The sequence below is a fragment of the Echinops telfairi genome, unplaced genomic scaffold (genome assembly GCF_000313985.2).
Source record: "Echinops telfairi isolate 266 unplaced genomic scaffold, ASM31398v2 ScPeMD7_7468;HRSCAF=8506_0, whole genome shotgun sequence".
In the NCBI taxonomy this organism is placed as follows: Eukaryota; Metazoa; Chordata; class Mammalia; order Afrosoricida; family Tenrecidae; genus Echinops; species Echinops telfairi.
The window spans coordinates 63,724,773-63,736,220 of record NW_022111369.1 but is presented as its reverse complement, the minus strand read 5'-3'; the positions used below and the strand labels follow the sequence as shown (position 1 = coordinate 63,736,220).

At 45.3% G+C, this 11,448-nt stretch overlaps 1 protein-coding gene across 1 annotated transcript in view; it reads right to left on the bottom strand.

The window, feature by feature from the left end:
• Positions 1–7,443: 7,443 nt before the first annotated feature.
• The window catches only part of CWH43 (cell wall biogenesis 43 C-terminal homolog), a 73,904-nt gene continuing 69,899 nt past the window's right edge, over positions 7,444–11,448 (bottom strand). Inside the window, exon 16 of the mRNA XM_013005571.2 lies at positions 7,444–7,738. Within this exon, the coding sequence (XP_012861025.1) occupies positions 7,660–7,738 (79 nt within the window). The 3' untranslated portion in view covers positions 7,444–7,659. The remainder of the gene's footprint in view (positions 7,739–11,448) is intronic.

Below are 11,448 nucleotides of genomic sequence, written 5' to 3'. Positions count from 1 at the left end.
GTGGTTTCAAACTGCTGACCCTGCGGATCGTAACCCAGGGTGTAACCACTACACCAACAGGGCTCCCAACACGTGGCAAAGCATTTGACATTTCAACTATGCTTGCATGTGTATTTCTGTGCCCTAAATTATGTTCATCATGTTATTCAGCCATCACCTCTCAGTTCCCGAATTCTCCCATCATCCTGAGCAGAAGCTCAGTGTGCCCTAAGCATTGAGGGCTAGTGTCCCTTCTTCCTCCCATCCACCCCTTGGTGACCACTAATAAACTGTGGTCACAGGGAGAAAGAAAAGGATATGTAATTACATATTAAGTTCATCAGAAGTTACTTACTCGAACCAAAATCAAACTCACTGCCATCAAGTCAATTCTGAGTGACAGCCCTGGTGACAGAGCGGGTTGCATGCTGGGCTGCTAACCACAAGGTTAGTAGTTTGAAACTACTAGCTGATCTTTGAGAGAAAGAGGAGGCTTTCTATTCCCATAAAGAGTTATAGTTTCAGAAAACCCACAGGAGCAGCTTTATTGTCCCTATAGGGTCACTATGAGAAGTACTTATTAGCCCCCCCCCCCCCATGTCCAGTACTATACCTGCCGGTCTAGAAAATACATTGGCCTTGAAACTGGTTGCTCTGGGGGGAGTATCCCACTTACTAGATGTGACATTCTGGGGAAGGCATGCAATTAGCCCGAATCTTAGTTTCTTCACCTGAAGGCTTGGTGTGACGGGCGAGAGGTGGCTGCTGGCTAGGGCAAAAAGCCTGTATCCTTACTGTTTTTTTATCCTGACCTGTTAAGTTCTCTAATAATAATTTAGAAAAACCAAACTCCCTGCCCTGGAGTCAATTCCGACTCATGGCAACCCTCTAGAGCAGGATAGAACTGCCCCTGTGGGTTTCCGAGGCTGTAATTCTTCATGAGAGTAGAGAGCCTCAGCTCTCTCCTACAGAGTAGCTGGTGGTTTCAAACTTATAACCGTGTAGTTTGCAGCCCAGCAAGTAACCACCACGCCACCAGGCTTCCTATAACTTCCCCACTAGACCCCAGGATTGTAAGTATTGCCTGTGAGTTCTGTGTAGCCATGGTGACAAGTTATCAAACCCAACAGAGCTATAGGGAGACTGAAGGGTATCAGAATAGGGGGCCAAAGGAAGGCGGGGGTGGGTGGTGGAAACGTGTCTGGCCTCTGCCCTGTGGTTACAGACCTTGGGCTGATATGGAGTTGAATACTTTTCCCTACTGAAGCCAGAGGAGGTTGGATGTGACCGCCACACCATTTCTTCACTCATTAAATTTTGGGGTCATTTATTATTTAACAATGGATAATCAGAACATGAATTTAAATATGATTATGAGGCTCAAAATGAATTTGCATATATTCATAAATTTATCAAAACGGCTTATTGACAATCTTACCAAAAATTTTAAAAAAGCATTTATTAAGTGCTCTTACAGCTCCTGTAATAATCCATACATCGATTGTATCAAGCACTCTTGTACATATGTTGCCATCATGATTTTCTAGACATTTATTTTCTAGTTGAGCCCCTGGTGTCAGCTCCTCTTTTTTCCTCCCATCCTCACCCCCATGGCCCCTTGATAAATTATAAATTATTATTATTTTCATATCCTACACTGACTGCTGTCTCCCTTGCCCCACAGTTTCTGCTGTTCGGCCCCTGGGAGGTGTGGTGGGGTGTGCTTATATGTTGATCATCATGATCCCTTACCCCTCCTGCCCCTGAGTAAGGCGTTCAGGAAATACAAACCCTCGGGAAGGTTGTATTCCAAACAGTAATTTACAAATGGTGTATTTGAACTCAAAATAATTTTTCCCGTTGACATACTGCTATAAAGCATAATGAGCTGCCAAGACACCAAACCGGGAGAGTTTCCATGTGTATTGAAGCAATTCTACTCTGACACTCAGAGGACACGCAGTAACTGATTTGGGTGATACTCCATAATTACACTTTCAAAATTCAGCAACACTGGTGTCGTGGGTTACACGTTGGGTTGCTAACCATGAGTTCAGCAGTTCAAAACTATCTGCCACTCTTCAGGAGAAATGTGAGGCTTTCTATTTTCCTATAAAGAGTTACGATCTCGGGAACCCACAGGCGGCAGTTCTACCCTGTCCTATAGGATCACTGTGAATTAGAATGGACTGGATGGCACTGAGTTAAGATGCTGCAAACCCACAAATCTAACGGATTCTTCAGTCACCTTTTCTTAAAGCCTCCTGAAATGTACTCAATAAGATCAAACACTTTTTAGTCAAACTCAGGGGTGTATGAGGACAGCAGCTCTGTGTCTGCTTGTTCCTTGTATCTGACCTCAAGCACAAAAACACCTTCAAGGGCGATTGTTTGTTGTGGAGCCCGAGGCAGTAGGGCACAGAGACCGAGGTCTGATTCTGCCCTGCCTCTTGTAACTGCAACCTTGGGCAAATGGCAGGCTCTCTAAGCCTGTAACAGTAAAATCCCCAGTGCTTACCACAGGGGTGCACCAGTGAAGATTCAGCAGAAGACACTGTGTAAAGGCTTGGCACATACTAAGTGCTCAAAAGATAGCCTCCACTCTTAACACTGTAAGGGGCCCTGGTGGCTCTATTGGGTTAAGCATTGGATAGCTAACTGCAAGGGGGCCCTGGTGGCTCTATTGGGTTAAGCATTGGATAGCTAACTGCAAGGTCGGTGGTTCAAATCCACCAGCTCCTCCTCAGCAGAAAGAGAGGCTGTGGGCACTGGTAAAGATTTACTACATCAGAAATGTATGTAGAGTCCCTAAGACTTTGAATCAACTTGATGGGGTTGGGCTTATTACTGGATGGTGGGAATGGGTCACCAGGGTGCTTAACTGCCACCAGAGTTCCTACAAGGCACTCGTGCCTCTGGCTTCAACGTGCTGGCCTGCAAACCAGAGAACTGAGTTATGTGATCCCCAAGCTACCTTCCCGCAGTGTGATGATGAATTCTGTGATTCTAATACGGGAGTCTTTTCTTATGATTTGCTTCCTGCCCTCCTACGCCTGCCTACACATGGAGTGCAAGGGGAAACCCTACAGTTTGTTAAGGGAGCCTGGCTACTGTTTACAGTACTGTTTACAGAAGCCTGTGTGCCAAATGCTCGCTGTTTTCAGTCTCCGGCTTTCTCGAATGTGTTCCCTCTCAAGTTCCTTAACTGCGCTGCTGTTCCCAGAGTCAGAAGGGACTCAACAGCCACTGGTGCCAGGACTCGCCGCTCCCTCGAGCCTGTGCTCAGGATGAAGGCAGCTCATGGGGTTCACTCTGCTCAAGCTCCCTCACGCAGACACAGGTAGCTGAGAGACATTAGCTTTTAGGGAGCGATTGCCAAGTAATCTAACACTTCCCAAACAAAGGAGTCCTGGTGGCACAGTGGGTGAAATGTTGGGCTGCTAACCAAAAGTTCAGTGGGTCAAATCCACCAGGTGTTCTATCACTTAGGAAACCATAGGGAGCAGTTCTACTCTGTTACATAGGATTGCTATGAGGCAGAATCTACTCGAAGACAGTGGGGTTTTGTTTTCTGCCTTTTCCTAAATACATGGGAATCCAAATCGCTAGAGGTCCAACTGCAGGGAAAAGACAGACCCACCATCCCACCACAGAAGACGGACATGCTTTCTGCTCTTGTCTCTTCCAAGGTATCATTGGTGTCAAAAAAGAAAGGGGAATCAAGAGGCTCGAGGACATCTCGTGAACTGCCAGATTCTACTGCCTAGGAACTAGGTAGGAGACTGGGGAATGGCAAGCCTGGGTCGGGGAGACCGCTCAGTCCTGAGGGGCTGCAGTGTGAAGGAGAGAGATTTGGGTGTTTCCATCACCCCTTGTTGAGCTCTGGTTTTCCTAATCCTTAGGGTCCTTCAGCAGACCCATCTCCCGAAGAGCACACTCAAGATGTAAGGACTTCCACATCTTAAATGCTAAAGGAACAGGCCAACAGCACACAACAGCCCAATCCAACCTGCTCCTGCTAGTTAGCGAAGTTCACAGAGGTGGTGAGGCCATCCTCCGCTCCTGTCAAGACTTACAATCTCAGAAGCCCCGTCGAGGGTCATGCTCTGCCTTGGATTCAACTCGATGGCAGTGGGTAGATTATCCATAATACATTAGATCCCTCTTTGAACCATGAAATCTCTTCTTCGAACCATGGGTTATTTAGGTTTCCGAGTATTGGAGGATTGCTCATTCTCTTTTTGTTTCCAGCTCAGTTTTGAGATTGTCGGAGAATAGTCACTGTATTCATTCAATATTTTGACATTTATTCAGCTCTGTCGGATTTTTGGCCCAGCATACGGTTGGTTTTGATAAATGTTCCTTGTACATTTACAAAGAAAGAGCAATTTGAAGTTATTTGGGGCGCTGCTCTATATATGTTCATTCAATTGTGTTGTTCAAGCTTTCTGCGTGTTCTCTCACTCATGGAGAGAAATGTATTGACAGCTCCCAGTCAGAGAAGCCATTCGAGATGGAAGGCAAGATCCTTGAAGTGTGGTGAGTCAGCAGGTGACTATTAAAAAGAGGTGACTAATGTGGCCTGTATTAGAAATGGATTGAAATTGGGGGGAAGATGCAGGCACCCAGAGAAGACAGGGAGGAGGTTGTCAAACGGCTGGTGTGGAGGGGACAAAAGATTTGTCAGATCAGGGCATAGTAACTAATTACTCTATTTGAAGATGTCCCGAGTTTCTATCATGTCAGCCCTTCCCCGTTGTTCCAAGCCCTCAATACAACATGCTACCCATGAAAACACAGAGCAAGAGAGCTTTGTTTTGTTGAAGACAAGGAAAGAACGGAGTCCTCAGTTCAGCTTGTTTGCTGCAGAACAGAGGCAGCCCTTGCAGTCTCGGTGAAGTTCTGCCTCCCAGCACTTGGGAAATCCAGGGCACCAGCTGAGTGCTAGACCCTGACTAGCGACATGGAATTCCTCCAAGCATAATTCAGGAGGGGGGCTATGTGTTTATGAACTGAAATATGACAGTGTCAGGAGATCAATGAGAGAGGTGACCACAAAAATGCCACTCTTACCCTTACCCCTCTGCCTTTCACCTCCCACAGCCCACAGACATCCGAGGGACCATCTTTGTGCGGGCGTGGAAGGGGAGCTCGGACCATCTTAGTTAGAGCTGAAGGACAAGCACATCACAATTTGCATCTGGAAAACCTAACCTCGAAGCATTGTGGTCAGGCATTAATGTTAGTCAAGGGCCTGGCCCAATTGTCAATAAACAGCAATTAATCATCAAGCTATTTTTGATTTCTTCTAGCTCCCAAATTTCATGTTTCGGGTCCAGAGAAACAGCAGTGGGTTTTTGTTTGTTTGGTTTGCTTTGCTTTTTCAGTTAAATGAAACCCCTCCGCCCCATCACAACCATCTCATACATAGTAGCATGGCTATTGGACAAAACCAGTCACCGTCCATTCTGACTCGTGGCAACCCTACATGGCAGTACAGAACTTCCCCAGAGGGCTCCCTAGGGTGCAGTCTTGGTGGGAGTGGATCATCAGGTCTGTCTTTGGGAGCACTCCCTGCTAGACTCAAACCACCACCTTGCAGCTGGCAGGTAAGCACATTAGCTGTATGCACCACCCAGGGACTCTTCTATTGATATATTATTGGGTGTCGTGAATTCTGATCCACAGCCACTCTATTGGACAGAGCTGTCCCCTAAGGTGGGTTTCCTCGGCTATAATCTTTATGGAAGCAGTTTGTCAGGCCTTTTCTCCTGTGGAGCTGCTGGTGGGTTTGTACCATTGTCATTTCAGTTACTCGCAGATCACTGATCAATAAAGTTCCCAAACCTGACTAGGTTCAAGGGCTGTATTAGTAGTTATGTGGTACATAACCTATCACCCAAATACATGCCCCTCCCTATAAACCAAGACCAAAGCCAAACCGCTTGCCGTCAAATTGGTTCTGGCTCATAGCCACCCTACAGGACAGCGCAGCACAGCCGCAGACGGTTTCCAAGGCTACAATCCTTTATGGAAGCAGACTGCCAAGGAGCGGCTGTCAGGTTTGAACAACTCTGCCCATCAGACCTTCTCTTCCCAATAGATAGTGGGTTAAAAAAAAAAAAGGTCCAGTTACTCTCTCATAGCTTCTGTGGGTCACGGATTTGAGAACAGCAAAGCTGGCTAATTGGGGCTCAGGATCTCTCATGAGATGTCAAGGGCTGGCATCGTCTGAAGACTGGTTGGAGCCATTGGCACCGACCCAGGAAACTCACTTACATGGTTGTTGGCAAGCGGTCTCAGCTCTTTACCATGTACACCCCTTTGTAGGGCTGCTGGCTTCTCCAGGTCCAAGAGTGTGAGATCCGGATGCCTTTTATAACCTCGGCTGGGCAGTTGCACGCTGTCTTTCACTCTGTTCCCGTCATCAGAGGGAAATCACTGTCGGGTGCACGCCAATGAGGATTGTGTTGTTGTTGTTGTTAGGTGTCATCCAGTTGGTTCCGACCCATAGCGACCGTACGCACAACAGAATGAGACACTGCCCCGTCCTGCACCATCCTCGCCAGTGTTCCTGAGCTTGAGCCCACTGGTGTTGCCTCTTTTGGAAGAAGTGCCAAGCCATTTGTGGACATATCTTTGAAACCATCACAGGGACATGTAGCCGTGTGCTCAGTACATGGTTATGAAATCGATCCAAGGGACCCTCTCCGATGGTGACATGAAACCTTTGGAAATCGTCTTTCTTCTCATTCATAGCCCCAGTCCCAAAGAGAAAACAACATTTGGGGCCTTTTCTAGTCCTAAGATCTTATGAGCCTCCACAGACAACTTTCAAAACACTATTCCCTGTAAATAGAGACTGTGGTAGTGAGTGGAACGCTCCCTTCTTGTTTAGTCAAGGGCAGACAAGTCACTCTATGAAACCCTTCCGTGTGTGGAAGTGTGCTTGCTGGTGACCTGACTGATTGGAAGAGAGCTGGTGACCTGACTGGTTGGAAGCCTCAACACCGTGCATCCTGAACTGCCAACCAGTGATGGGGAAAAGGCAGACGATACGGTGGAGCTCAGGGAAGGATGGTGATGGAGAGGCCTAGTCAGCTGCAGGCATGGACACATTATTCTTCTAGCATCCGACTTACTCTTTAAACATTTATTTCCTGCTCTATTCCAAGAAGGATTTAAGACTGCTTGGTTTTGTACAAGTGCTTTGAGCGCCTCAACAAATCAATCTCTTCTCCCTTTTTTTAATCAGGAAAATGATAGATATTTTACTGAGTTTCTGTTAAGGGGGATGAAACAATGGATAAATTGTTGCTCTGCAGGGTAAATGGAATGAATGTCACTGGAAAATAGTTGAACTGGTAAACCTTTTGTTAAATAAATATAGTTCACCCCCCCCCCAAAATGAGGTCATTTTATTATTTTATCTTTAAGAGTAAATCTTTTTTATATCACCTTCTGTCTTGTTTTCAATCAATAATTTGAAAACAATTGGTAAAAACACTTCTGTTAATCAATATTTATAAATATGTGGGATCTTCCGTTGTGTAGAAATCATACTTATTCAAAGCTGAGGTCCTTTGTGTGTGTTGTTCCACTCTCTTTAGTCTCTTCTTGTTACCTTAGGTCCCCTCCTCCCATCATCTTGCCAACTTAATGACTTCTTGTTTTCAATATTCATAAAAAGTATTTGGGAGTACTCATATGGAAACGATGGTTATTCTCATAATTGTGGCCTTCTTTGTAGGATCCAAATCTTTAAAAAAATAAAAAAGAAAGAAGAAAGAAAAGCTATTAGCATGCACAAACCATTTGAAACAGCAGGAATGCTCTATGTAAAACCCCAAGTAGACTCCATGGTGATTTTACTTACCTGTCATAAGAGAAAGAGAGCTGTTATTAAACAGAAAATGAAAATACAAAAAAGGACTCTTGCATATGGAAAGGCAGACTACATTGTTAACTTCCAAGATCTCTCTTTCTACAGCAATAGATCACTCTAAAAGCACAACTCTTTAGGAACTGTTGGCTGCTGACATACTGAAAAATAAGTCTGAGTTTTCTCACTCGCCTCTGTTGGAACAAAATCCATTTTGCAGGCAAAGTGGACATGAAACACGAACTATTGTTCATGTTACTCTAGTGTGCAAGTTCTATATCTTCTACAAGGGCTCAGCTGCTGCAGATGAGCTGTTTACTTGGCTCATGAATGACTAAGCATCCTGGAAAGAAGCCAACACGTGAGCCAATGAGGCCCCGGTTGTCCTTGCCTTCAGCAGTCACGGCCAGCGAACACCCATATCGGAGGGAGGAGGCGGGGACATTTGTCTGCATTATCGTCTCGAAAGGATAATGATAAGGAATATTCACATTTTGCATAGCCTTTGATCCTGCTGTTCACATTGAGAACTGGATCCAAAGAAAGTCATCCAAGATACGGCCAACAACGTAATAAAAGAAATTCTTGGAAGAGTTTTAAAATAGTGGAAAAGTAAGTGTCCGAAAACACCTAAATTGGCTAGCTAGATTTTGATACATCCACACAGTTGCATGTTAAGCAATTATTAAAAATAAATTTAAGAGAAATATGTGTTATGAAAAGAAGTTAATACAACATGATGGGGTGGGAAAAATCAAACTGATAATGAGATTGAGTATATTTCATACATATATATGTCATATTGACAAAGTTGAAATAATTATACGATGTATGCATGTTGATCATGCAGTCATATAGAAAGCAAAGACACCCCCAAAAAACTACCGGTGATAACCTCTGACTTGCTTATGCTCCCTCGAAGATATGCTCTGCAGAAGGCTAGCAACTTGGTCTTCTTGGCCATTCTGTTCTCAGTGCCTCTCTAGTACAGACCTGTCGTGGTGTTGACAGCCAGCACTCAATGCTTATTTGTTGGATGAAGGAGTTGAAAGAGATGGAATTTGGAGAATGCTTAGTTTTCTTTGCCTATTTCTACTTTATAAATATTTATATGTGCTTATCTTTTGTGATATGACCATTTAAAATGAAGGCAGGCCTTCTTGTTATATTTCCATTATTTTCATAATTCAACTGAGTGGGAGAGTCCATACCCAGCTCTGCTCACAGGTGCTTACGATGAATCTGCAGTTGTGGTTAGTCAAAAATATGTTATTCAAATTCCCCCACACTCCCAGTATGTAAAGAATAAAGAAATAGGACCTTCTTTTGCTTACACAACTGTGAGAACCAATAGGACCTATTAGTTGTTACACTTGGATCCACCATCAACTCTCATGGAAGCAGCAGTCAAGAAATCAAATGGCGTATTGCATTGGGCAAATCTACTGCACAAGAGCTCTTTAAAGTGCTGAAGGGCAAACCTGTCACTTTGAGCAGTAGGGTGCACCTGACCCAAGCCATGGTCTTATCAATTCCCTCCTATGTATGTTACAGCTTTACAATGGATAAGGAAGACAAAAGAAGAACTGATGTCTCTACATTATGATGCTGGCAAAGTATATTGAAAGTACCATGGACTGCCAGAAGAACAAGCCAATATGTCTTGGAAGAAGTACAGCCAGGATGCTCTTTAGAGGTCCGGATGGCAAGAGTTTGTCTCCCATACGTTGTACAGGCTATCATCAGAGATCAGTCTCTGGGGGAAAACACGATACTTGGTAAAGCAGAGGGTCCCCGAAAGAAGAAGACCCCCAGGAGAAGGAGCAACAGTGGTTGCAACAGCGGGCTCAAACACGACGCTGAGAACACCACAGGGCAGGCAGTGTTCTCCGCTCATGTGCACAGAGGCAGGATGATAGGAGCAGCTCAACCACAGCAGTAACAACGATGCTGTCCCTGCTGCTCACTTAGAGTGACATCTTTAATCCTACTCTGGTTTCTATCTCAAAAGCCACCTCAGTCAGCGAAAGGGGAAACTTCCTATATTATTTGCCCTCTTGGGTAAGCTTAGACTGCTACTCACTGCAATGTCAGTGGTTCAAACCCACCAGGTGCTCTGATGAGAAAGATAAGGTTATCCGAGCCTCAGAAACCCTGACTAGGTCCTTATGCGTGGGAGCTGACTGGATGATGGTGTGCCTGGGTTTGGGTTATTATGACAAACGCTCTCCTTGATGTTGTGGTTGAGCATTTACCAGGCACTCTCCATGCTCAGCGGTTTGAGACCACCAGCCACTCCATGGAGAAGGATGGGGCTTTTTACAGCTGTTAACCCGGCGTTGGGAATGCACAGGAGCCCGTTGGCCCTGTCCTATGGGGTCGCTCTGAGTATGAGTCGGCATCGACTCAAGGGCAGGGAGAGTTTGACCCGGTTCTTAATGGGGTGAATGAGAACTTGAACCCGGGTCACGCGACTCCCAGATCCCCCGCTCTCCACAACCCCGCTACGCGCAAGATCCGGTACAAGAACGGAAGCAGATCAAGACTTACATACGGTTCCTCTCACGGTCATTGTCTCCGTTTAACTCAGCTTCTCTTGTTAGAAGCTAAGACGATGAAGAAAAAGACGAGGGAGAAATGTCTTTATCTTTTCCCACAACCCAAATGAAGTCTGAGAAAATTCTGTAGTTATTAGCTGGCAAACACAGTAGAAATGTCAAATGATAATAGTAAAGCATTTGACATGTTCCAATTCTAGTTTTAGGCAGATGTTTCCTCTCATTTTCTGGTCTCGGAGGAGAAAAGAGTGCATGTTCCACATCAGACGCTCTGCTGCAAATTGATATTTCAGATAATCTCGATTCAAAGGAAAACTAAGTCCCAAACATTCCACATGGCAGAATCTTTGCAATATGAACACGTTAGTCACTCTCCCTAGCCTGAGTTACATTATGCGGGTCATTCTGAGTCCTAACTTCACATTAGAATTATCTGGAAATAATATTATTTTTAATCCCAAAGACCTAGTACCATTCAAAGAGCTTCTAGATTTGATCTGAGGTGCAATCCAGGCAGTGATAGTTTTTTAAAACTGGTGGTTTTCAGCATGGAGCAGAGAACTGACTGAGAGGACTGAGAGGCCAGCTCCAATCCCAGTTATGTCAACGCCTTCCTCAGAAGAATGTAGGACAGAGGACAGCACTGAAGATACAGCCCAGGAGAGAGGTAGATCTGCCCAGACCACATGGGAACAAACTAAGAGGGAAAGAGAGAGAGACAGAGACAGAGAGAAAGAGAGAGAGAGAGTGAAACACATCCTGGCCCACCAACCCTTGAGGACAACATTCCTGCTCAGAGCAGTCAGTGCACAGAAAGGACCATAGGGCTGGCCTCACCATGAGACATGGCATTCCATTATTAACCCACAGCACTTTGAGGGAGAGCACTGGACACACAGTGCAGGAATTGTGCCTGGTCTGACACCCCATCCCCATCCCTACCCTCCACTGGGGTGAAACATGAAGGGAGCACAACAGAGCAGCAAGGGGAGCAAAGCAACGAAGTCCCTGAGGAACCCCCAAATAGAC